This window comes from Ictalurus furcatus, chromosome 6, assembly GCF_023375685.1.
Source record: "Ictalurus furcatus strain D&B chromosome 6, Billie_1.0, whole genome shotgun sequence".
NCBI classification, from domain to species: Eukaryota; Metazoa; Chordata; class Actinopteri; order Siluriformes; family Ictaluridae; genus Ictalurus; species Ictalurus furcatus.
The window spans coordinates 3,952,548-3,979,034 of record NC_071260.1 but is presented as its reverse complement, the minus strand read 5'-3'; the positions used below and the strand labels follow the sequence as shown (position 1 = coordinate 3,979,034).

General features: G+C 37.3%; 1 protein-coding gene across 1 annotated transcript in view; it reads left to right on the top strand.

Moving 5' to 3' along the window:
* Window positions 1–26,487, top strand: part of ttn.1 (titin, tandem duplicate 1) — a 147,315-nt gene that overhangs the window by 46,607 nt on the left and 74,221 nt on the right. The window contains exons 58-114 of the mRNA XM_053626264.1: window positions 285–785; window positions 1,020–1,121; window positions 1,409–1,939; window positions 2,162–2,248; window positions 2,491–2,733; window positions 3,268–3,474; window positions 3,946–4,188; window positions 4,522–5,019; window positions 5,370–5,447; window positions 5,656–5,739; window positions 5,942–6,025; window positions 6,249–6,332; window positions 6,504–6,581; window positions 6,728–6,814; window positions 7,061–7,132; window positions 7,230–7,313; window positions 7,474–7,557; window positions 7,816–7,854; window positions 8,222–11,119; window positions 11,714–11,764; window positions 11,879–12,277; window positions 12,392–12,661; window positions 12,822–13,097; window positions 13,204–13,343; window positions 13,536–13,662; window positions 13,776–14,042; window positions 14,185–14,451; window positions 14,678–14,941; window positions 15,028–15,167; window positions 15,291–15,417; window positions 15,531–15,797; window positions 15,906–16,172; window positions 16,261–16,527; window positions 16,625–16,764; window positions 16,858–16,984; window positions 17,887–18,029; window positions 18,626–18,749; window positions 18,917–19,183; window positions 19,294–19,391; window positions 19,494–19,662; window positions 19,746–20,012; window positions 20,138–20,404; window positions 20,489–20,767; window positions 20,859–21,267; window positions 21,386–21,510; window positions 21,635–21,901; window positions 22,005–22,274; window positions 22,409–22,708; window positions 22,812–23,114; window positions 23,237–23,424; window positions 23,513–23,627; window positions 23,732–24,016; window positions 24,128–24,279; window positions 24,483–24,630; window positions 24,749–24,926; window positions 25,012–25,133; window positions 25,221–25,508. Coding sequence (XP_053482239.1) covers window positions 285–785; window positions 1,020–1,121; window positions 1,409–1,939; window positions 2,162–2,248; window positions 2,491–2,733; window positions 3,268–3,474; window positions 3,946–4,188; window positions 4,522–5,019; window positions 5,370–5,447; window positions 5,656–5,739; window positions 5,942–6,025; window positions 6,249–6,332; window positions 6,504–6,581; window positions 6,728–6,814; window positions 7,061–7,132; window positions 7,230–7,313; window positions 7,474–7,557; window positions 7,816–7,854; window positions 8,222–11,119; window positions 11,714–11,764; window positions 11,879–12,277; window positions 12,392–12,661; window positions 12,822–13,097; window positions 13,204–13,343; window positions 13,536–13,662; window positions 13,776–14,042; window positions 14,185–14,451; window positions 14,678–14,941; window positions 15,028–15,167; window positions 15,291–15,417; window positions 15,531–15,797; window positions 15,906–16,172; window positions 16,261–16,527; window positions 16,625–16,764; window positions 16,858–16,984; window positions 17,887–18,029; window positions 18,626–18,749; window positions 18,917–19,183; window positions 19,294–19,391; window positions 19,494–19,662; window positions 19,746–20,012; window positions 20,138–20,404; window positions 20,489–20,767; window positions 20,859–21,267; window positions 21,386–21,510; window positions 21,635–21,901; window positions 22,005–22,274; window positions 22,409–22,708; window positions 22,812–23,114; window positions 23,237–23,424; window positions 23,513–23,627; window positions 23,732–24,016; window positions 24,128–24,279; window positions 24,483–24,630; window positions 24,749–24,926; window positions 25,012–25,133; window positions 25,221–25,508 — 14,244 coding nt within the window. The remainder of the gene's footprint in view (window positions 1–284; window positions 786–1,019; window positions 1,122–1,408; window positions 1,940–2,161; window positions 2,249–2,490; window positions 2,734–3,267; window positions 3,475–3,945; window positions 4,189–4,521; window positions 5,020–5,369; window positions 5,448–5,655; window positions 5,740–5,941; window positions 6,026–6,248; window positions 6,333–6,503; window positions 6,582–6,727; window positions 6,815–7,060; window positions 7,133–7,229; window positions 7,314–7,473; window positions 7,558–7,815; window positions 7,855–8,221; window positions 11,120–11,713; window positions 11,765–11,878; window positions 12,278–12,391; window positions 12,662–12,821; window positions 13,098–13,203; window positions 13,344–13,535; window positions 13,663–13,775; window positions 14,043–14,184; window positions 14,452–14,677; window positions 14,942–15,027; window positions 15,168–15,290; window positions 15,418–15,530; window positions 15,798–15,905; window positions 16,173–16,260; window positions 16,528–16,624; window positions 16,765–16,857; window positions 16,985–17,886; window positions 18,030–18,625; window positions 18,750–18,916; window positions 19,184–19,293; window positions 19,392–19,493; window positions 19,663–19,745; window positions 20,013–20,137; window positions 20,405–20,488; window positions 20,768–20,858; window positions 21,268–21,385; window positions 21,511–21,634; window positions 21,902–22,004; window positions 22,275–22,408; window positions 22,709–22,811; window positions 23,115–23,236; window positions 23,425–23,512; window positions 23,628–23,731; window positions 24,017–24,127; window positions 24,280–24,482; window positions 24,631–24,748; window positions 24,927–25,011; window positions 25,134–25,220; window positions 25,509–26,487) is intronic.

The following is a 26,487-nucleotide window of genomic DNA, read 5'->3' as shown; positions in this document are numbered from 1 at the left end:
ATTGTTGCAGATTTTGCAAATGTGAAATGTACATATGTAGCATACCTAAAATTTTGCTAAGTAAATACAACTTTTTTTCTAAATCTTCTTTACAGTCAATAGGTAAACGTTCTTGTGTCTCTTATCATGTGAAATCTGTTGATTTTAACTGATCGTATAATGTGATTTGCATTTAAGTTAACTTCTTTACTAATCTTTAATATGTTGGTATTATTCTTGTTACTATCTGTGCTATCTGTTAGTCCTATCTTGTAGACTCTAATAGTTCTTTGTCTTATCTAAAGATGTTCTAAAATCTGCAGTTCCTGAGGCACCTAAGCCCAAACCTCAGCTGTCAACTGAACCTAAAGTGGTACCAGTAGCTGTAGCCAAGCCAGAGCCTAAAACTGAGACTAAACCTGAACCAAAAGCCACACAGAAGCCAGAGCCTAAACCTGAGACTAAGCCTGAACCAAAAGCTACACAGAAGCCAGAGCCTAAACCTGAGACTAAACCTGAACCAAAATCTACACAGAAGCCAGAGCCTAAACCTGAGACTAAACCTGAACCAAAAGCTACACAGAAGCCAGAGCCTAAACCTGAGACTAAACCTGAACCAAAAGCTACACAGAAGCCAGAGCCTAAACCTGAGACTAAACCTGAACCAAAAGCTACACAGAAGCCAGAGCCTAAACCTGAGACTAAACCTGAACCAAAAGCTACACAGAAGCCAGAGTTAAAACCTGAAACTAAGTCAGAACCTAAGATTTCAGTTACAAAGAAACCTGCGTCCACACCAATAAGAGGTATTGTGTCAGCTGCCTGTATAGAACACGTCATTGTCTGTCTGTCTGTCCATCCATCTCTGTCTGTCCATTTCTGTGTGTCTGTATGTTTTTATATGTGTCATATTCATTGTGGTGTTATCTTTGTGTAAAAGCTCATTTCCCATTTCCTTAAACATTGGTCTTCAGTAGAGAGCTTCTTATGTCATTCTAGTATTTTGTCAGTATTTTCTTACTTTAAATGTTTGTTAAAAGAACCAGGTCCTCCTAAGAAGCAAGAGGCAGTACCGCAACCAGAATTAACTACAAACCCTGAAGAGCTATTACCTCAAAAAACAGTCATTACACCATTAAAAGGTAACTGTCAGAAGGAAACAAATATAAAATTGCAACTAATCTACACATTTGGTTTATGGCATTTCATGTTAAAACTTGGCTTTTTCTGTTGTTTTTGTCTGACAAAACTTTATTGCTATAATGGGAACTCGTATGTATTGTCTGTGTGTTGTGGCAACCAAAGTTGGTTGTCTAAATTCTTAATTTCTTAATCTTAACCACTTACAGGTCTTTGAGATATTATAGACTTGTAAGTGTTATTGTCTCCTTTATATGTATAAGTATAACCAATATATCTTCTTTCCAAGCTCATGAGGTGGAAACGACAACAGAAACACCAAAAATAGAACCAGATAAAAATTCAGACCTTGTACCATCAGTTGCCCCTGAACCACCAAGGATCACAAAACCTAAACAGGAACTGTCTGCAAAACTGAAGGCTGAGCCAAGTAAAGAACAAGAGCCTGCGATTGTGGCAACAAGAAAACAGGAGACTTCACCAGATCCACTTAAGGTGCAAAAGGCAGATGTTTTTGAGCCACCAGAACTTACACCTGAATCTAGAAAGCTGGTAGAAGTCCAACTGGCTAAAAAGCCAGAGCCTACACTTGTACCTCGAGACATTCGAAAACCAGAACCAATTAGAAAGACTGAGCTACCATCAATCTCTAAAGCAGAGCCAGTTATTAAAGAAGGGCCACAAGTTGTTCTCCCGGAAGCTCCAAAAGTAGAGCCAGAGCTAACCCAAAGTTCCCCAGAGCTATCTCTAGAAAAAACTGAAGTCATCCAGAAGAAAGAAAAGACACCTGTTGCTAAAAAGAAGTCTCCCCCAAAGAGAGGTATCATTCCCAAAATATTTAACATTGTTTTCTGTTCTTAGACCTTTCTCATTAATAAACATATATGTTTTATGCACAACTGTCCCTTTAAACACCCTCACAATTTCTTTCCTGATTTGAGTGCAAAAATTGCATTCTATTCTGGATATTATTGATCTTAAAATATGTGTTGGGCATGTGTGCTCATTAACTTCTTTCAATATCATTTCTACTTTTACAAAGTGGTCGAACTTACATATCCAGAAGGTCCACCTGAGGAAGCACCTGTGCGTAAACCTCAAAAGGAGATTGAAATGGCTCCTACCAGAGGTATGCTAGGTTGATCTTGGATGTTTGTCCTTAATATCGTGCCCAAAAGTACTTCTTGGATTATGTGTCATGTCTTTAACACTGTGTGTTCACATCAGCATGTAAAGTGGTACTGAGCATTTCAACAGAACACATTTTACATATATGACATTCAAATTTCTTATTGTTAATGTCTGCATTTTTGAACATGCTTCTGACACCAGCAGATGGTGGAATCTTAAAATTATTTCATGTATTTGCAGATTCAAAAAGAGTTGAAGATAATCAATATGCAACAATGGAAATATCTAAGAGATTAGAGGAAATTTCTGTAACAAAGGAAATGATTTCAATACAAGAAATCTCATATGAAAGTGATAGTCTGTCAGATCAGCCTATGGAAACTTCATTGAAGGTGGTTCAAAGTAAACGTGAAATTAAAGTGCCATCTAAGAGCGAGCTGGTGAGGAAACCTGAAACTGAAATGGAGGTTGCCCCTTCCAAAGGTATGCTTGCTTGGTCTTGGGGGTTTCTTCAAATCAATAATTTCACCTTACACATACTTAAACATAGCATACATTTTAACAAAATGTCAGTCTGGGTTCGCGTTGGGAAACAATTAGAAAACAATTAAAAGTATTTTTAGCAGAGAAACCGAATGGGTAATCAGATGCAAAACCAAAAATGTATGAACAGAAAATTGACTCATATTTACTAAGTAAATGTCCAGTAATTAAAAAAAAAATCCTATTACATACATTGTGAAAGGCCGGCCCTCAAAGCAAAAAAGCTTTGTCACTGAAAATAAAAATGAGCATTGAGATAAAAAATATTCTGCCTGATAATAATAGCCTTATTTATCTGTCCATGCATTTACATACATTTTACGATACATATAAATATTAAGAATAAAATCTATTTACTGTATAGAGAAGTAGTATCTTCATGTTCAGATGTCTGTTATTGTATTTTAATTTTTCCATTTCCCCATGGTGAAATCCTTTTTCTTTTTTTCTTTTTTTCCATCTTAAACTCTTAAGCTCCAAAAGGAGTTGAACAAAGTCAACAAAAAGTGGAATTGTCTAAGAAAACATTGGAAAAGGAAATCTTTTATGAAACCGAGAACAAATCTTATAAGTCCGAATACAGTATGTTGAAACCATCTGAAGTGAAAATTCAAGAAACACTACCTGAAGAAAAACCTGCAGCTAAACCTCAAAAGAGAACAGAACTGGCCCCGGCTAGAGGTATACTTGGTTGGTCTTGAGGGTTTTTCCTCTGTAATCCTGAGTATTCTTAAAAATCTTCATGTTTAAATTTGCACCTGAATCTGTAGCTGTTTTGAAATATAGCCCTATTCAATTTCTATTGTGTATCACATGCATATTCTGCCAAAAATGAGATTCGGAGCCCAAATTAGCTCAAATTATGTCTAGTATAATACCTTATGAGCTTTCATTTATAGGGTAATTTAGTTGTCAGTACTAACAAAAACGTTACATGAGCAAAGAAAAAAAAAAGTAGTTTAGCTAGTTTCAAAGTTATCCCTATATCCCTTTTCAACTGATAACCATATTTATACATTACATAGAGAGACACAACATTACAAAATGGTCAATAAATGTTAGTACATTAATTTAGTCATTTTAAATGTTGTTGAATATACTTTGTTCATTGCCATATGGTACAATTACAGTTTCAATGTTTTATCTTTAAAGATGTTGCGCCTTCCAAGAGAGTTTTAGAAGAGTTTTCAAAGACTCACCTTACAGTGGACATATCTAAGAAAACTGATGAGATCTCATTGGTGGAGGCAGTGATTTCAAAAGAATCCTCATATAAAAGTGACAATCGTCCCGAAGAGACTCTAAAAGTAGCTAAATTTAATCTTGCAGAAGTGCCATCTGAGAAAAAGCCAATGGCAAAAACTCAAAAGCAGACAGAGATTGGTCCTACCCGAGGTATGTGTGATCTGGATGGCTTTCTGTTTAGGATTCTGTTTAGAATTTTTCAAGTACTCAAAATTGTAGAGCATTATCTATATTAAGAAATTGGCAGGAAAAAAAAATCCCACAAATATATTTACATCAGTTTATATGTCTAAATGAAGAAAGTAAAATATCTTCATATTAAGTTTTAGTTTGACATGTATTTAAAGACTTATAGTAAGTACATTATTGGCTTGAATGTAATGAAATGTAAGGGCACATATGGGGCTTTATTTTCTTCATATGTATGTGTGTGTTCTTCTCTTGCCACATTGTGCAATCTTACAACTTATTTCATCTTTAAAGTCTATACAGCTCCAAAGAGAGTTGAACAAACTTTACACACAGTGGACAGTTCTTCTGAAACTGAGAAGATTACAGAAGTGGAGCAAGTGGATTCAAGGGAAGATCTTTCATACAAAGGTGTTGACATTCTATGTCAACCTGAAGAGATTCAGGAGGTTTATGTGGAAAAGAAGGTGGCTCAGGATGAACAAGTATTTAAACCAGAGGACTCGTTAAGGAAACAGAGTTTGCCATCTACAGAAGCAGTAACCAAGGAAGAGATCCCTGAAATCAAGGCTGAACCAAATATACAAGTGTTGCATTCAGAAACCAAGAAGTCGTCTGAGATGTCTGGTGTTGTGAAGGAAATTCCAGACTTGGTGCTCAAGAGTGATGCGTCACAAACTAAGCCAGAATTCGTTGATAAAGTGGTGGCACCAAAAGAGGCTGTGTCTGCGAAAGTAATACCCAAAGAAAATGACATTAAAATTAAGAAAGAGCTTAAAATGCCCGAAAGAGGTACTTTGACAAACACTTTGACATACATGTACCTTCTTTGGAATATCTACACTCTTTATGCACTTTATATAAAGTGTTCTTTGTCTTATCTTGCAATGCTTGCCGAGTAGGCAAGCGAAATTATCTTATGTTCTTCTTTATTTGTGTAAAGTTATACTGATCAAATATTTAATTCTCTACTTTTGATTTCGTAAAACCCCGAATTAGACACAGTAACTGTTGAACAAAAGTATTACATTTTTATTTAATGAAGTATGTGGTCTGTTTTTTTAATGCAGTACCTGATATCTTTGCATGTATGCATGCTATATATTTTTTGATTCGTGACAATGGCTTGCTTTTATTTAAAGTGCCAGTTGTTGAGAAGAAGCCAACACCTGAGGCACCAGAGCCAAAAGTGACAGCACAAAAAGTCTCTCCACCTCAAGGTACTGTTTTGGCTTCCATGTCTTCTGTTTTTTTTTTTTTCTTTTCTTCCCTTCTTCTTCTGTGCTTGTATGTACAATATGAGATGAGGTGGCTACATGTTATTTTGTGATCCTCTTCATGTGCATCTTTAAAATTCTGTAATGCAGCACCTCTTTCCATGCATAATATCAATTCTTGACTGTGACATTGACATGATTTTATTTAAAGAGCCAACTGTGGAGAAGAAGGCAACACTTGAGGCACCAAAGCCCACAGTGGTGCCAGTTGAGAAAAAAGTCTCTCCACCTCAAGGTACTGTGTTGGCTTTTATGTCTTCTGTTCCCCCTCCCCCCCCCCCCCTTCCTGTTCTTTTCTTCTGTGTACTTAATACAATATGAGATGGTTGTGCTAGGTGTTCCTCTTCTTGTGCAGCTTGAAAATTCTATCATTAAGCACCTCTTTCCATGCATAATATCAATTCTTGACTGTGACATTGGCATGCTTTTATTTAAAGAGCCAACTGTGGTTAAGATGGCAACACCGGAGGCACCAAAGCCCACAGTGGAGCCAGTTGAGAAAAAAGTCTCTCCACCTCAAGGTACTGTCTTGGCTTCCATGTCTTCTGTTTGTTTGTTTGTTTGTTTGTTTGTTTGTTTGTTTGTTTGTTTGTTTGTTTGTTTTTGTCTCTGTTCTCTACTTCTGTGTCCTTAATACAATATGAGATGGCTGTGTTAGGTGTTCCTCTTCATGTGTAGTTTGGAAATGTAATGCATCTACCAATGCATAATACAATTTCTTGACTGGCCTGCTTTGATCTAAAGAGCCAACTGTGGTGAAGAAGGCAACAGCTGAGGCACCAAAGCCCACAATGCTGCCAGTTGAACAAAAAGTCTCTCCTGGTCCAGGTAGAGATTCTTTAAATCTTGAATGTTATCTTCTTCTATGTCTGCAGTAGAGTTTGAGATCCTTTCGATTTATTCTTGTTTTTGTGTTGAAATGACAGTTCTGTAACAGTACCTTTTTTTACACATATAATAATTCCTTCATTGTAACAACATCGTGCTTTCATTTAAAAGAGCGGCCTGTTGAGAAGAAGCCCACACCTGAGGCACCAACAGTAGCACCACTTGGACAAAAAGTCACTCCTCTTCAAGGTAGAGTATTATGTCCATATCTTCTATTTTTATATCACTATTTCTTCTGTGTCTTTGGAAACCTGTTTTTTTCAGCACTATTACTATGTCTTTACAAGCACATCATATTTTTTTTCTCTGTTATAATGTCATGCATTTATGTAAAGAGCCAACTGTGGTAAAGAAGACAACACCTGAGACACCAAAGCCAACAGTGGTGCCAACTGAACAGAAAGTCTCACCTTCTCCTCGAGGTAGGCTGTCAATTTCCATGTTCTTTGTGGGTTTTTTTTTTTGTCTGTCTCAACTGTTCTCTTTCTTTGCCTTCAGTAGAATGTGAGATCATTTTGTTTTGTTTACAGTTTGTCTTGCCTTTATAGGGACTTTGTCTGTGACTTTTGGTCTGTAACATATTAGGGTGTAATATATCTGTAACTTATTATGCGCTTTCATGCAAATGATCATTTCTTGACGTCACAATGGCACGCTTTTATTTAAAGAGCCGAAAGTCGAACCAACACCAGACGCACCAAAGCCAGCAGTAACACCACAAGAAGTTTGTCCTCCTCAAGGTACAATATTTGTTTCAATATCTATTATTTAGTGCCACTATTCTTTTCTCTTTTCATCATAAGTTCTTATGTTACAATGACATTATTTTATTTGAAGAGCCAACCGTGGTAAAGAAGGCAATACCTGAAACTCCAAAGCCAATAGGAGTGCCACTTGAACAAAAAGTGTCTCCTCCTCTAGGTAGAGTCTCAGTCTCATCTGTCCTTTTCTTCTTGCTTTGTCAGTTGCATCTTATTTTGTGTTCTTTGAAATGTGCATTTCATCCAGTATGTAATTCAGCACTTATTTCCATGCATATGATTATTTCTTGACTGTGACAATGACATGCTTTCATTTCAAGAACCACCTGTGGAGAATAAGGCAACACATGAGGCACCAAAGGCAACAGAGGCACCAGTCGAGAAAACAGTTTCTCCTCCTCAAGGTAGAGTGTCTGTTTCCAAGTCTTTTGTATTTTGTTTCCTGTTTCTATTTTGTGTTTATTATGTGTCACCACTTTACTTGTGTCAGACATTTTTGTACCTTCTGTTGTGTAATACTTCCAGTCTCTACGTCTCTGCTGTTCTTGCCTTCCCTATATATATAATATATATTCTGGTATATACTGGTTATTTATATATACCCGTCACCATTAATCGTATTATATTATGTTTTCTCTTTTAAAATGTGCTAATTTCTGCAGATCATGGTCCTGTTCAAACTCCTGGACCAGTCCAGAAAGGTATGTTGCTACTTTATTACCTGTATGCCACAGATTTTAATATTGTATAACTGCACTACACTGGCTTTGTTCCTTTTATTGGTGTTCTGTGTATCTTGTCATTTGTCAGCCTTGTTTCTTTAGTTTACAGTTATCACAACGAAATAAGTGTTATATGTGTGGAATGTGGACCTGTTCCACTTGTTGGCCATGAGTCAATTCTCATCATAGATACTGTATAAGGAAGTATATTAAATGGTCATCGATACCCTGAATTGGATAAAATGAAATGTAAATGACATCAGTCATGTTGAGTGTTGTTTATTGTATTTGGCTGTCCTGTGTCTTGGATATTGTGCTGTTTGTGATGTGACGTTTATTGCCTTAGAACAATATCTTAAACCCATTGATGAACAAGAGAAACAGGATATGCCAGTCTTAATAAAAGTTACTAGAAGATCTAAAGACCAGGAGGAACAGCATAAAGTTGTGGCAAAGGCAAAAATCAGCAACACACAACGTGAATGGCAATCTAAAGAGCCAGGGGTGACCATTCAGGAAACTGAAAAGGCTGAAATCTTTGAGAAGGATGAAATATACTCAAAGTCTTTGACTGAGGTTAAAATTCTTAGTAGCTATGAAGTAAAAGAGGATGTGTGGGAACTTAAGACTGATAATATAAAACATCAGGAAAAGAAACAGGAAGAATATATGAAAATAAAAGAGCAGAGGCATTCTGAACCTGATACTGAAGTTCCATGGGCAGACACCAAAGAGGATTTCAAGAAGGACAATATGCCAAAAGAAGAGAGTCCTAAGACTCCAAGCCAATCAATCAAAAAAATACCCAAGATACCATCAACTAAACAGGAAAATGAAAAAGTAGTGCTGAAACCAGTTGAGAGATCTGATAAATCAAAGGTTGTACCTATGAAGAAAAAAGAAATTACACCAACAGCTAAAATGATAGAAGAAGCAGTGGCACCAAAACCTGTGGTTCTAGCAGCCAAAGGTGAACATAAAGAGCCTGAGGCTTTACTCACAAAAACAAAAAGAGTTCCAACAGAGAATGATGAGGTGGAGAAATGCTCTTATAGATCATCAAAGGATCAAGAGAGGTCAGAAAAAGATGAAAAGCCAGAAAAGGAAGATGAGGTCAGAATTCAAGTAAAGAAGACAGAAAAAAGTCCAAATGAAGAAGCAAAACCACTGATAATTAAAAAGGGTAGACACATTGTAAAGGAATATGAAGAAAAAGAGGACATATCTCTAAAACCTGTGGCACATATAAAAAAGGATGCCAAGCTTGAAAAGATCTCACCAAAGGTTGAGAAACCTAAAGAAGAGACACCTTCTCTGACCACAGTAACCAAAGCAAAAGAAAGTCTAAAAGAAGAATGTAAAACACCTGATCTCAAAAAGAGTGGTTCTCTGCCAGGAACAATAGAAGAAGAGAAAATATCACTAAAACCTGTGGCACATATAAAAAAGGATGACAAGCTTGAAAAGATCTCACCAAAGGTTGAGAAACCTAAAGAAGAGACACCTTCTCTGACCACAGTAACCAAAGCAAAAGAAAGTCTAAAAGAAGAATGTAAAACACCTGATCTCAAAAAGAGTGGTTCTCTGCCAGGAACAATAATGGAAGAAGACAAAATATCTCTAAAACCTGTGGCACATATAAAAAAGGATGCCAAGCTTGAAAAGATCTCACCAAAGGTTGAGAAACCTAAAGAAGAGACACCTTCTCTGACCACAGTAACCAAAGCAAAAGAAAGTCTAAAAGAAGAATGTAAAACACCTGATCTCAAAAAGAGTGGTTCTCTGCCAGGAACAATAATGGAAGAAGACAAAATATCTCTAAAACCTGTGGCACATATAAAAAAGGATTCCAAGCTTGAAAAGATCTCACCAAAGGTTGAGAAACCTAAAGAAGAGACACCTTCTCTGACCACAGTAACCAAAGCAAAAGAAAGTCCAAAAGAAGAATGTAAAACACCTGATCTCAAAAAGAGTGGTTCTCTGCCAGGAACAATAGAAGAAGAGAAAATATCACTAAAACCTGTGGCACATATAAAAAAGGATGCCAAGCTTGAAAAGATCTCACCAAAGGTTGAGAAACCTAAAGAAGAGACACCTTCTCTGACCACAGTAACCAAAGCAAAAGAAAGTCCAAAAGAAGAATGTAAAACACCTGATCTCAAAAAGAGTGGTTCTCTGCCAGGAACAATAGAAGAAGAGAAAATATCACTAAAACCTGTGGCACATATAAAAAAGGATGCCAAGCTTGAAAAGATCTCACCAAAGGTTGAGAAACCTAAAGAAGAGACACCTTCTCTGACCACAGTAACCAAAGCAAAAGAAAGTCTAAAAGAAGAATGTAAAACACCTGATCTCAAAAAGAGTGGTTCTCTGCCAGGAACAATAATGGAAGAAGACAAAATATCTCTAAAACCTGTGGCACATATAAAAAAGGATGCCAAGCTTGAAAAGATCTCACCAAAGGTTGAGAAACCTAAAGAAGAGACACCTTCTCTGACCACAGTAACCAAAGCAAAAGAAAGTCTAAAAGAAGAATGTAAAACACCTGATCTCAAAAAGAGTGGTTCTCTGCCAGGAACAATAATGGAAGAAGACAAAATATCTCTAAAACCTGTGGCACATATAAAAAAGGATGCCAAGCTTGAAAAGATCTCACCAAAGGTTGAGAAACCTAAAGAAGAGACACCTTCTCTGACCACAGTAACCAAAGCAAAAGAAAGTCCAAAAGAACAATGTAAAACACCTGATCTCAAAAAGAGTGGTTCTCTGCCAGGAACAATAATGGAAGAAGACAAAATATCTCTAAAACATGTTGAACTTCTCAAAAAGGGAGCAGAAGTGAAAAGGATTCTCTCACCCAAAGCCGAACCCATTCCACTGCAGAGAAAGTCCAGTGCAACCGTTCCTAAAAAAGCCTCACCTAAAGATTTAATAGCGTCTGTTACTCTGAACAAGGTCCCAATCTCTTCCCAACTGAAAAAAGCATCTCAGGAACATCCTGAAAAAGAAAAAATATCACTAATAAAAGAGTTATCTCCTGGAGCTGTGCAGCTACAAAAGATCCCAACTCAGCAAGAAGAAGAATTACTTGAAGAAGAATTTGAAGCTGAGAAAGAGGAAGAAGAAGAAGAAGAAACATGGGGGTGGGAACTTGTTTCTTCTGAAAGTTATGAAGCAGAAGAGTTTGATACCACCTTAGAGGATGGAGCCATCGAAACTCCAGGAGGCATGGGTGACAAGATAGGTGAGAGGGAGACCAAAACCTCACCATTGGTATTTCATGCCTGCCCTGGCCCTACAAAATCATCACAAATAATATACATCATCTATTTTAACCGCCGTAGTTTAGTTGTTTAACAAATTTGACTTCATATTCCTCATTGTTTCAAGTGTGTTCCTTATTAGTTTTCTGTCTTCCCATCATTCTTTTCATAAGCCTATCCACCCCTCTGATGCAAGAGTCTCCCATCCCTCCTTTCATTTTTTTTGTGGTTTCTTTTTAGTGTCAATAATTGTCTGTATGTGGATGTCAGTTTTGTGTATGTATTTGTAAATGTCAGCTGGTGTCTGTCTTTTGTACATGTCAAATATTGTTTTCATCTGTTTTTTAAGTATGTATTTTCTTAATCTTCACTTCTAAATGTATGTCATTCATTTACATCAGCTATTTCAATAATATGCATGTCTTGTTGATTAAAAAAAATCTTTAATTTTTAAAAAAAAAAAAAAAACTTCTTGGCTTCCATCACAAATAAGTGTGAGTATAGGTTAAATGTAGTTTAATTGACAGCTGCAATTTTGTGTTATTTATTTATTTTTTTTACAATATTTCAAACAGATGGAAAACCCAAGGAAGAGGGAGCAGTAGGCAGAGGCAGAGGGCTTAAACGTAAGCACACTGTTCTGATTGTGCTAAAATATATAACATCACTAAGCATTAATTCGCCCACACCATGGTTCTACCACTAATTTAACAATCTTCTTCCTAACACACACATTTCAGCACGCCAAACTCCATCTCCTGGTGATGCAGGACGTGGAAGAGGGCTCAGACCTGGTGGTGGAGGTGACAAACCTCCTGGAGAGTCACCATTTGCTTTCCAGCTTAAGGCTGTTCCTCTCAAGTTTGTGAAAGAGATTCAAGACATTGTGTTGCTGGAGGCTGAGTCTATCGGTTCCTCTGCTGTGTTTGAGTGCCAGATTTCTCCTTCTACTGCTATAACTTCATGGATGAAGGATGGAAGTAACTTGAGGGAGGGTCCAAAGCACAAGTTTACTTCCGATGGAAAAGATCGAAAATTGGCCATTATTGATGTTCAGCTCTCTGACAGAGGGGAATACACATGTGTTGCCAAGCTTGGAAATAAAGAGAAGACCTCTACTGCCAGACTTATTGTTGAAGGTGAGCACAGTTTTGACCACAGTCTAACCTTATGTCATATTTAACCTTATGTCAAACTGTAGCAGTACTCCTGGGCAAATTCAGAATAACTACTTTACCTTTTATCTCAACTAGAGCTACCTGTTAAATTTATCAAGACCCTAGAGGAGGAGGTGTCTGTGCTCAAGGGACAGCCCATGTACTTAACCTGTGAATTGAACAAAGACCGAAACGTGGTCTGGAAAAAGGACGGCAATGAGCTCAAATCAGTTGCTGGCAAGGTTGCCATTAATGTTATTGGACTGCAACATGCTGTGACAATCCAGGATGCAAATGATGATGATACTGGTGTTTACACATGCGAATGTGAAAATCTCAAAACTGAAACAACTGTGAAGGTTCTTGGTATGTATAAGACTTTTTTTTTTTAAACAGTTACCACAAATGAAGTATCTTTGAAATGACTTTATATATATATATATATATATATATATATATATATATATATATATATATATATATATATATATTGACAGCATATAAATTATGACTATATATTTTACAGAAATCATCAGAGACTGGTTGGTGAAGCCACTGAGAGACCAGCATGTGAAACCAAAGGCCACTGCAACCTTCAAGTGCGAGCTCTTCAAAGACACTCCCAACTGGAAATGGTTCAAGGGAAATGAAGAGATTCCAAATGAACCCACAGATAAGACTGAAGTCAAGAAGGATGGAAAAGATATCGTTCTGACCATTAAGAATGCGCAACCAAATGATGTTGGCGAGTATGCCATGGAAGTTGAGGGTAAACGTTACCCAGCAAAGCTCACACTTGGAGGTAAGTAGCATCGTGTTTTGACTTATAGTTTTAAAAAAAAAATGTTTTAAGGAGTTGATCATTTGTAATTTTCATGTCTCATGTTTTATGTTTGATACCAATATAGAGCGTGAAGCTGAGATCTTGAAACCCATTGCTAGCGTGGAAGTGGTTGAAAAAGAGGAGGCCAAGTTTGATACTGAAATCTCTGAAGATGATGTGCCCGGAGAATGGAAACTTAAGGGGCAGGTTCTAACCAGATCACCGGTAAGATCAGGTTATATTTTCATACAACCCTATACTGTATGCTTTGTGCCTCAAGACCCTCATACTTTCTTGCTATATTGCAATAATATTCAGAAAACTATTCAAATGACCAAATCCAAGATTTTAGGAATATATTACAAAATCTAACATTTTGAACTTGTACATCTGACTATTTATTTGTTTATTTTCAAGACATGTGATATCAAAGCTGAGGGAACGAAGCGCTTCCTTACTTTGAAAAATGTTCAGCTTGATCAGGCTGGTGAAGTTACATACCAAGCTTTGAATGCTGTGACAAGTGCTATGCTTACAGTGAAAGGTAAAGCAAACAGTAAAATGTTATCTTCCCAGATAAAGAAGAAATTATATTTGTGTTACATATAATTTAAATATTGTATTACACTGAGCTCCATGTTATGTCGTACCTCCCAGAAATGGAAATGGAATTCACTGTCCCATTGAAAGATGTTTCTGTGCCTGAAAAGAAACAGGCCAAATTTGAGTGTGCAATCAATAAGGATGTGCCTAAAGTGATGTGGTTTAAGGGTTCTGATGTTATTACATCTGGAAATAATTATGAAATTATTGATGATGGAAAAAAACACATTTTGATAATAAATAATTGTGAATTTGATGATGAGGGAGAATACACCATTGAGGTGTTAGGCAAAACATCAACAGCAAAACTAACGGTAGAGGGTAAGTGGTTATCATTCCTCTTTGTGGTAATAATTTTGCACAAAATAGTACTTGACCTGTAGACTGTGAAACCATGGAATAACCCTGTGTAAGGAAATGTGTTATACACTGAAATAATATGATATGATGTATGACATCATAGGTATGAGGCTGAAGTTCATCTCAGAATTAAAGGATCAAACCGTAAAGGAAAGGAAAACAGCTCGGTTTGACATTGAGCTCTCTCATGAGAATGTGCCAGTGACTTGGTACAAAAATGAAATTAGATTGCATCCAAGCAGAACAGTGATAATACATGTTGAAGGGACAAAGCATATATTAGAAATCAAGGAAGTCACACTAGATGATACTTGTCAAATAAGGGCAGAGGCTAAAGGAATATCAACAAAGGCTAAGCTTCTGGTTATAGGTAACCGTTTTTCTTCCTTTATTATTATTCTTTATTATATTTAAGATGTAATTATTTACTATGAATGAAAGCTGGTAGGCACCTGTGATGTTGAGGAATCAGGCTAATTGGTAGCTACTTGCTTTCATTCTCTACTAGGCACATAAGGCACACTTTGGAAATGTAGTACAATCCTTTGTATGATTTTCTGTATATGAACTATGTCTAATTCAGCTTATTTTTGCAGAGGGTGATGCAAAATTCATTACCAAGTTGCAAGACTGCACTGTTGTCGAGAAAGAGGAGGTCACTCTTGACTGCGAGCTAAGCAAAGACGTTCCTGTCAAGTGGTTCCATAATGAGATCGAAATTAAGGCCTCAAAGATGGTTTCCATTAAGGTTGAGGGTAAACGAAGAATCCTCAGCATTAAAAAAACGCAGCAGAAAGACAAAGGAGTGTATGTATGTGACTGTGCAACGGACAAGACATCAGCCAATGTTAACATCGAAGGTGATCTTTTGAATTATTCATTATAAAGTGGGCAATTTGGCATCCTTTAGCTTTACTACCTCTTAATACAAACTACTCAATTTCAGCTCGTGACGTGAAGGTGGTCCGGCCTATGTACGGAGTTGAAGTGTTCGATGGTGAGACTGCGCGTTTTGAAGTTGAAATCTCTGAGGATGATATACATGGCCAATGGAAACTGAAGGACGAAGTCCTCACTCCTTCAGCTGTAAGCATGGAATTCTTTTATGTTAGACCCTGCAAGTTATTTTTTTATGCCATGTGTAAATAAATATTTTAATTTGTATAGCTATACTAAATTGTTCTTTTTTTTTTTTTTTTTTTTAAACAGGATGTTGAGATCATTGATGATGGTGCAAAACACATATTGACACTGTACAACTGCAAAGTTATCCAGACAGGAGAGGTCGTTTTCCAGGGAGCAAATGCTAAGTGTGCTGCAAACCTTAAAGTAAAAGGTAGTGTTCTCTTACAGTGGTTCCCTTCTTCTCTTCCTCAACAACAACTAAAAAAATTATTACCAGCTATATTCTGAAATTAAATCAAAATGAAACTGCTTTTTTTGTTACAGAACTACCCATCACGTTCCTAACGCCTTTGAGTGATGTAAAAGTATATGAGAAAGATGAGGCAAGATTTGAATGTGAACTGTCAAGGGAAGCAAAGACCTTCCGATGGCTGAAGGGCTCTCAAGAGTTGAAGGCAGATGACAAATTTGACATTCTGACAGAGGGAAAAAGGCACACGCTTATTCTCAAATCAGCTGCCTATGAAGATGAGGCTAAATACATGTTGGAAGTTGAGGACAAGAGAACCTCTGCCAAACTGGTCATACAAGGTAAAATAAAGACATTTAATTACTTTGCGAGGGTTGGGATATACATTTATCCAGCCACTTCTTCATATATAACTTTTCTCCCATCTATATTGTTCATTTCACATTTAGGTATTCGTCTTGAGTTTGTCAGACCCATCAAGGATGTTACTGTAAAGGAGCGTGAGACAGCAGAATTCAGTATTGAACTTTCTCATGAGAAAATTCAAGTAAGCTGGTACAAAAATGATGTCCGTTTGCATCCAAGCAAAGTGGTGCATGTGTCTGAACATGGAAAGATCCACACGCTATCCTTCAAGGAGGTGTCTATTGATGATACCTCACTCATTAAAGTAGAGGCTCTTGGAAAGACTTCAGAGGCCATGCTTACAGTGCTTGGTAAATATGTTAATTTGCATATGGTGGTAAAGAGAATAAATATTTTTAGAAATATTCTAGTAAATTAGTTTTTTTTTTCTATTTTCAGAGGGAGATGCTTACTTCATTACCAAACTACAGGACTACACAGCAGTCGAGAAGGATGAGGTTGTGCTGAAGTGTGAACTGAGCAAATCCTCTGCTGAGGTGAAGTGGTTTAAAGATGGCACAGAGATTATCCCATCTAAGAATGTCCTTATCAAAGCTGATGGAAAGAAACGCATTCTGATTTTGAGGAAAGCAGAGAAGGCCAACATTGGCGAATATGTCTGTGACTGTGGTTCTGACAAAACTACAGCTAAGCTGAACATTGAAGGTATATACAAATATAATTTTACAACACATCAATGAGAAAAATATATTGTCTATTAGTAATTAACTTTCTTATTACATTGTTTTCTTTTTCTCTGCAGAGCGGGATATTAAGGTTATCCGTCCACTGTACAGTGTAGAGGTTACAGAGACTAGTACCGCTCGATTTGAGGTAGAGATTTCAGAAGATGATGTCCATGGGAACTGGAAACTCAAAGGAGAGGCTTTGCACCAGTCTGCTGTAAGGACGTTATCACAAAATATCAACGCCTTTTAAATACTCATGGTTTTTAAATTGAAACTCAACATGAGGTTAAATTTGTGCTCTCATTAGGACTGTGAGATTAAAGAAGAAGGCACCAAACACATGCTGATTCTCTATAATGTACATATGGACATGGCTGGTGCTGTGGACTTCAGTGCTGCCAATGCTAAATCAAGTGCTCATCTCAGAGTTAAAGGTGAGAGTTTTTTTTTGTTAGAACTACAGGCCAGGCATGTTATTTATTATTTTATTTTTTTCAAAAATCACCAAATACTCTAGATATTACTTTAAATAATAGTATGAAATAACTTTGGACTTGAAATGTAATACTTATTGATATAACAAAATGGAAGTAGTTAATATTAAATGGTTAATTAAATGGTTAACCTTAAATGGTGTGTCACAGTTGCAGAGGCAGAAAAATTTAAGGAAAAAGAGGGGGAAAAAAACATATAGGAAGTGACATTTATATTTAGATCTATGGAAAAGACATAAGTAAATATGTTTGAAGATCCTGGTCTAAATAGGTGATGCCTGTGATTTAGTCAGATATGTAAGGGGGATAAAGAAGGACAGCTGTTGCTCTTCTGGTGACTGAGAACATCAATGCAATGGTGTACAGAGATCTGGGAAAAAAAGTGATATGGTCAGTGTCATCCTGCACCATATTCGCAACCAGTGGATGAGAGCATTTGTGCTGGTCCAGTGGCTCTATTATGTGCTGTGGGGTTTTTTTTTTAAATGTGTTTTTCCTTTAATTTGTCACCCATCTGTATCTGTCATTGGCAGTGCTTAGATTCAAGCCAATCAGAACATGTGGTTATTTTAGACTCTGCTAGCCTTATCTAGAGGGGGTGGTGGATGACTGGCAGCCCTTATCCTTTGTTTCTGCATGCTGACCAATCGCATTACATGAAATCATGTATGCCTAATGACAGGCGCCCCCATTGATAAAATGAGAACCTGAGTTTGGGCTAGAAGCTTATAGGAAATGGAAGCACGGCTTGCCTGTTGAGTACTTGAGCAGAATAATGATTTGAAGCTTAGAAAGGATTTATTTCCTGAGCTTACTAATAATGACTTCTTCTCAATCCCAAGCTCGGACAATAAGCCTTCTGCGGCCTCTTCGGGATATCACAGTTACTGCTGGAGAAACCGCAACTTTTGAGTGTGAGCTTTCATATGAGGGCATTGTAGCTGAATGGTTCATTGGAACAACGAAAGTGGAGACATGTGAAACAGTAAGTTTTAGAGATAAATACTTATATATTTTTACATTTTAACATCTTGGGTTGATTCTCCGCATTTATTCCTGCAATTTTACACAGCAATATGTTTCTGTGACTGCACATATAGACTCCTTCACACACTTAGAATATATTAAATTAATGCCTTTATTTGATTTTTGCTTGAATTCAGATTTTTTCAAAATTAATTATGATTTGCCACAAAGATGTTGTCTTTGTGTATATGGACCTAGGGCCAATGGCCAACATACAGCGGAGGTTTTTGAGATAACAAAGTGAACTGTTCTGCCCTCCAAGTGTTTCTCAATCTATTTTTACCAACATCATGAGTGTTTGTTAAAGTGGAGGTCTTAATGATGCACCTTTGATTAATAGTAATATTCTATAATTACTTTGAAAATATATTAGCATGTTATTCTCACAAATAATGAAAAAAAAAAAAACATACTGTGCCATATTGAACAGCTATTTCTCCTATTAAATTTTGAAACATTGCATGAACATGTTCCTTAACTCAGTTTAACAAGAGTTTAAAACTATTAATTTTCAAATGAGCTTTGCTCTCACGTAGCTCTTACTGTAATATGCAGGTGGTAACCAGAGCAGAGGGAAGAGTGCACAGCTTGACTCTGAGAAACGTCGACATGACACATGCTGGCGCTGTGAAGATAATGGCAAAGGACTTTCAGGCCCAGGCCATGCTTACAGTGAATGGTAAAAACTTTAAAAATGACTAAATAAAGCTGTAACACTTTTCCAGATAATGTTTTGTATTTTTCCAGACACATGTGCAATGTAATTTTCTGCTATGACATTTCACATTAGCAGGAATATCATTATACTTTGTATATTCACTTCCTACAACTTATTATTTCCCACAGAGCCACCTGTTGAGTTTACCAAGCCCTTGGAGGACCAGACTGTTGAAGAGGAGGCAACTGCTATTCTTGAGTGTGAACTCTCCAGAGATAAAGCTGATGTCAAATGGTTCAGAGATGGACAGGAAATTCACAAAACAAAGAAATATGAAATGGTGGCTGAAGGCCGCATAAGGAAGCTGATAATCAAAGACTGTACTCTTGATGACTCCAAAATATATACATGTGATGCCGAACACTTCAAGACCTCAGCTTTCTTGAGTGTTGAGCGTAAGTGAGAAGACATCAGAATAAGATTGAAATCTGAATAATTTGTTTTATTTCACTAGATAATAGATATTCATATCATGCTCATGTTTTGTTTTCAATTTGCTTATTAGCTCCACATATTGAGTTCACTAAGCCTCTTCATGATGTTGAGGTCAGGGAGAAGGAGTCTGCTAAGTTTGAATGTGAAGTTTCCCGTGAAAGTGCCAAGGTACTAAATTCACTTAAGGATTAGCTGTAACTAACTGCACCTCTATGATATACATGAGAATAAATGACGTTGGAAATAATTTCTGGGTATTTGTTTCAATAGGTCCGCTGGTACAAAGATGGCATTGAAATTAGAAAGGGCAAAAAGTATGAGATTATTTCCAAGGGAGTGCAGCGTATTCTCATCATTAGCAAGGCAGTCTTTGATGATGAAGCTGAATATGAATGCGATGCAAGAACATCCAAATCTTCTGGCATGCTTACTGTTGTTGGTGAGTTTAGTTTTAATTTCATTTCCATACATAAAAAATTTATTCACAATATTCACAATGTTTGTTTATTGTTTTGCTTACAGAGGAAGAGGCTAGATTCACAAAGAACATGGCTAATGTTGAAGGCACTGAAACTGAGAGTATTAAACTGATCTGTGAGGTCTCCAAGTCCAGTGCAGAGGTTACATGGTATAAAGGTGACCAGGAATTGCCTGAGGGTGGTAGATACGAACAAATTGCAGATGGCAAAAAGAGAATCCTTATCATCCAAGGCCTTCGTATGGAGGATGCTGGAGAATACAACTGCAGATTGGCCAATTCACAGACTACAGCGACACTAAAGATCAATGGTAAGCAACTCAAATTTTAGCACATTCCTACTGGCTGTTCTGCAGAAACTAACAATTAAAAGAATTTGCTTTGACAATATCCCTTTACTTAGTTATGCAAAATTGTTTTTTTATTGTTTCATTAGAATTGGCAGCTGAGTTTATTGCCAGGCCCCAGAGCCAGGAGGTGGTAGAGGGTGAAAAGGCACAATTTGTGTGCTCAGTATCCAAAGAGACCCATGAAGTTAAATGGTTCAGAGGTGACAATGAGCTTCAGACTGGGGAAAAGTATGAGATCATTAGTGACGGCAAGAAGAGAGCTCTCATTGTTAAAAACTGTGAGTTGAAGGATGGAGGTGCCTTTATTGCCTGCATTGGCTCTGTCAAGGCTTCTGCAGACTTACATGTGATTGGTAAGTGTTTCTAAGTGATTCCCTCTTTGTGCTTCGAATGAAGATGAAACTAGGAATGTTTACTATTATTTCCCATCTTTGTAGAAAAACTGAGGATCATAACTCCTATAAAAGACACCCAAATGAAGGAAGGACAAGAAATTGTTCTTAATTGTGAAGTTAATTCAGAGGGAGCTAAGGCCAAGTGGCTGAAGGACAATGAGACTATGTTTGAAAGCGGCAAGTTCGTCCTGTTACAAAGAGACAATATTTTCTCACTGAGGATAAAAGCTGCAGACAAGTCTGATGAGGCTACCTACACCATTACACTGATCAACCAGCGTGGTGAACAAGTCAAATGCTCTGCAAAAGTCACTGTAATAGGTAATATATGTGTATATATACATATATATATAAAATTATATAATTGTGTGTATTATTTTATTATTTTTCAACAATTTTGTCCTTTCGGCAGAGGAAGAGCTCCGTATCATAGACCCTCTTGAGGACTGTGAAACTGAGGAGAAGAAGACAATCAGTTTCACTTGCAAAGTGAACAGACCAAATGTGACTGTACAATGGATGAAGGGAGGACAGGAAATCACCTTCAGCAAACACATTGTTTACCGGGTGGACAAGAATAAGCACACTTTGACCATCAAAGATTGCACCATGGATGATGAGGGTGAATACACTGCAGTTGCTGGCACTGACAAGTCTTCAGCTGAACTGATCATCAGTGAGGCACCAACTGACTTCACCACCCAACTCAGAGACCAGACTGTTACTGAATTTGAGGATGCAGAGTTTATTTGCAAGGTTTCTAAAGAGAGGGCCACTGCTAAATGGTACAAAAATGGCCGTGAAATCAGAGAAGGACCAAGGTCATTTATTCTTTTTTATGCTATTATGGCAAGCCATAATAAATTGATTTTGAAATACAATAATAATTTTATATGATAATAATTATTTATAATAATCATTTTCCATTTTGTCTGCCAGATATCACATGGAAAAGGATGGAAAGACATGCACATTGTACATTAAGGAATGCAGACCTGATGATGAATGTGAATATGCCTGTGGAGTTGATGACAAAAGATCCAGGGCTCGTCTCTTTGTTGAAGGTTCATTTGCCACCAATACGTTGTCGAGAGAAATGCACATTTACTGCATCATTGTTCCCACTAATTCTGTGCAATTGTTCAATAGGTTCTTTTTTCTTCTCTTCTCTGCTCTTCTCCTCTTCAGAGACCCCAGTGGAAATTGTCAGACCCCCAAAAGATATATTTGAGGCGCCAGGATCAGATATTGTATTTGAGGTTGAGCTGAACAAAGACAGGGTTGATGTTAAATGGATGAGGAACAACATGATCATTGTCCAAGGTGACAAATACCAGATGATCAGTGAGGGCAAAGTTCACCGACTTCAGATTTGTGAGATCAGGCCTCGCGATCAGGGGGAGTACAGAGTTGTCGCGAAGGATAAAGATGCAAGAGCTAAACTTGAGCTTGCAGGTACATAGTTTAAAAAAAAAGCTTAGTTCTATACATTTATAGGAAAGATGTAGCTGCATATGTTTTATTCTACAATTTCTACATGATTCCTTTCTTCTTACAGCTGTACCAAAAATCAAGACCACAGACCAGAATCTTGTAACAGATGCTGGAAAGCCCTTCATGATGACAGTTCCCTATGATGCTTACCCTCGTGCAGAGGTTGAATGGTTCTTCAATGACACCAGCCTTCCAATGCAAAACATAGACACATCCACTGACAAGACAGAGTGCAGGTTAAAGGATCCTAAGAAGTCAGACCAGGGCCGTTATAAAATTGTCATCAAGAATAAGCATGGACAGGGAGAGGCTTTCATCAATCTGGATGTTATTGGTGAGTTAGCAATCGAGAAAACCTAAAAGTAGAGGATAACACATGTATTTCCTGTTCAAATTATGCAGTAAACATATAGCATGCTATTACCTTCACAGTGTGTTATAATTGCCTAAATAAACTCTAACGTTTAGATGTTCCTGGGCCTGTGAAGAATTTGAGAGTTGTTGACACTGCTGATGGTGAGGTCAGTTTGGCCTGGGATGAGCCTGAGAGTGATGGTGGCAGCAAGATTTTGGCCTACGTGGTTGAGAGACGTGATGTTAAGCGCAAGGCCTGGACATTGGCCACTGACCGTGCTGATATTCCAGAGTACTGTGTTGGTGGATTGCAGAAAGACAACTTGTACTTCTTCCGTGTATGTGCTCGTAACAGAGTTGGCAATGGAGAACCTGTCTGTACGGACGAAGCTGTCCAAGCCAAGAATAAATTTGGTAAGCACCGCGTTTCCTTTTATCTATGAATATCTATATGCTGTTTTATTATAAACTTTTACAAGGGGACAAACTTTGATCTCCTTTTTTTTCCTCATTACAGATGTTCCTGATGCACCTCAGAATGTCATGGTAGGAATTGTCAACAGATTTGGTGCCACAGTGACTTGGCAACCACCCCTGTTTGATGGTGGAGCTGAGATCACATCTTATATAATTGAGCTCCGTGATAGGACATCTGTGAAATGGGAGCCTGCAATGGTGGTCCGGGCTGAGGATCGCACAGCCACACTAAATGATGTTGTTGAGAATAAGGAATACATCTTCCGTGTTAGAGCTGAGAATAAAGCTGGAATTGGCAAGCCAAGTGCTGCCACTGATCCTGTCAAGATCATGGATCCCATTGGTTAGTAATTTAATTCTCTCTGAAAGCAGTATTTATATTTGGGTTACATTTTACTTCAGTTGTCCTAAAATTTTAAACTTGCTTTAATGCAAATGTACTTCTGGTACTTATTCATGTTACAGAGAAACCAAGCCCACCACTGAATTTCAACTACACACATCCAAAAAGGGATTCTGTTCAGCTGGCATGGGACATTCCACTTAGCAATGGAGGTAGTATGATCACAGGATACATCATTGAGAAATGTGAAGATGGCACAAGCAATTGGCTAAGGTGCAATGCCAGGCTCTGCCCAGACCTTTATTATAGGGTATGTTGAGGAAGCAGGTATATAAAAACATGTTTGCACCTAATGTTGAATGGTTTAGTTAATTTTTTTTTTTTTCTCACTATTCTAGGTATCTGGCTTGAAGTTTGGTCAGAAGTATCACTACAGAGTATCTGCAGAAAATGCAGCTGGAGTTTCTGATCCAGCTGAACAGATTGGCCCACTCTTGGCAGATGACCCACATGGTAATCATACATGCTTTAGATAGAAAAAAGCAACATTGCATCAGATCAAACCCTTTTGTGCAGAATGCTTATGGGTTTATTGACATTGTTCTTGGTCTCTTTAGTTGGTCCCACAATGGATCTGAGTGGATTCAAAAATGGCCTAGAAGTTTTTGTCCCCAATGCTCTTACTATTCGTGTGCCCATCACTGGATACCCCACACCCAAGGCAAAGTGGATGTTTGGTGATAAGGAGCTTACTCCTGGAGATCGCATCTCTATGGTTACAAAGCCTACCTACACTGAGCTAATCATTACCCCAAGTGTCCGTCCAGACAAGGGAACATACACCTTACAGCTAGAGAATGATGTGACTTTAATCTCTGGGGAGATTGAAGTAAATGTCATTGGTATGTCATACTGTAATTTCAAAAAAAAAATCTGTCATATTATATATATTTGACTTTACTCTACACTTTAGGCTATGTACAATTATAATGGCAATCTATTTTCTAATTTAGCATCTCCAAGTGCACCCAAAGATTTCAAGGTTGTAGAGGTTTCCAGGCATCATGTCCACCTTTCGTGGGAAGCACCAGAGCATGATGGAGGAAGTCCTGTTACCGGTTATAATATTGAGAAGAGAGAGGTGTCTCGCAAGACATGGGTCAAGGTTAGCACATTAGAAATGTTCTGAGAGTATTTATTAATTTTGTGTTTTAGTGTGTTTATTATACATGAATTAGGTCAGTGTATACAGTATATTATAAACTGGCATCTAAGAGTATATATGGAGATGTATGTTCACAGATTGGATACAGTTTAAGCAAAATCAGTGGGAGTGAAAATTACTCACAAGAATGATATCTCTTTCAGGTGATATCTGGTGTGCAGGACCTTGAGCACACTGTGACAGATGTGATTGAGGGCAAGGAGTACTTGTTCAGTGTAATAGCTTGCAACAAATGTGGTCCTGGGGAACCAGCATATATTGATGAGGCAGTGAATGTTTCCTCTCCAGCCAGTAAGTTATAACGCTATGAGTGGGAATAACCTTAACCATTCTTATATACATGACCATCCTTTCCTTAATTATTAAAAAATATAGTGGATAAGAGTGTTTCGTTTGTTTTCAATTATAGCTGTGCCAGAACCACCAGAGAATCTGAAATGGAGAGACAAATCTGCAAAGGGTATCTTCCTGTACTGGGAGCCCCCTTCATATGATGGCGGTACTCCTATCAAGGGCTACATTGTTGATAAATGCCAGCGTGGCACTGACAAATGGGAAGCCTGTGGTGATCCAATGCCTGAACTGAAGTAAGTCACAGATATTATCTACTATAAGTGAAGATTACATTATTCTAGAGGCATGTTTGAATCTATAGCTGTTATCCTGATGTAGATTTCAGGTGAAAGGTCTTATTGAGGGACAGTGGTATGCCTATCGTGTGAGGGCAGTGAACAGACTTGGAGCTAGCAGACCATGTAAAGCAACAGATGAGATCCTTGCTGTTGATCCTAAAGGTAAGTTTAATACAATAGTTAACAAGTAATTGCCTTAACAGTTAATTTTTTATGCTTACAACAAAATGTTCAACCTCATTACCACAGAACCTCCAGTTATTCAGCTGGATGCCAAACTTCTGGCTGGCTTGACTGCCAAGGCTGGCACAAAGATCGACCTTCCAGCAGATGTGCTTGGAAAACCAGACCCCAGGGTGAAATGGACCAAAGCTGACCTTATCCTTAGGCCAGATGACAGAATCAACATTGACACAAAGCCTGGCCACTCTACACTCTCTATTGCTAAGACAACCAGGGCAGACACAGCTACTTATATCATTGAGGCAGTCAACACCTGTGGTCGTGCTACTGCAACAGTTGATGTCAACATTCTCGGTACAGTAATGTACAATACAATTCAGTATGATGTTATAAATAACATTATAGTTAAGATCACTCATAATAATAATAATAATAATAATAATAATAATAACTTCATTCATATAGCACGTTTCATACATAAAATGCAGTGCTTCACAATGGAAAAGATATAATAAAATGATAAAATGATAATAAAACAGTAATCATGCAACATAATATTGAAAAAAAATTAAAACCTGAACAGTTTAAGGAATAAGTAAGTAATCAAACAGAAAATAAAATATTGAGAAGATCATTAAGGAATGAATAAGCAGTTTTAAGCATAAAATCAAAAAGACTAATTAAAAGCCAAGGTAAATTAAATGTGTTTTAAGCTGCTTTTTAAATATATTTAGTGAAGGTGTCTGACGGATATATGCTGGGAGTGAGTTCCAAATCCTTGGAGCATGGACACTAAAAGCAGTTTCAGCAAAAGGAACCTTATGGAAGCCAGCATTTGTTGATCTTAAAAAAACTAATTTCGGGTGTAATCCGTCAGCCTTTCTGTAACATACTCAGGGTCAATGCAATTTAGAGTTTTTTATATATATATATATATATATATATATATATATATATATATATATATATATATATATATATATATATATATATATATAATAAGAGTTAATAAGTCTTTTCTTTTTGTTTATCTCCTACAATCAATATCTCCATTTTATCCTGGTTTAACTGTAGAAAGTTCTGTGACATCCAGTCAGATATTTCATTCAAGCATGTAGTCAATTTGTTAACTGGCTCTTGCTTACCCTATGACACTGATGTATAAAGTTGTGTTATCTGCCTAACTATGAAAACTGATTTCATGCTTTTGAATGAGTGTACCAAGAGGTAACATGTAGAGGGAGAAAAGCAAGTGTCATAAAATTTGACGCTAAAATTTTATAATATTTATACTATGAATTCAAGCAATTTCCATTTGGTCTTTTTGCTGTGT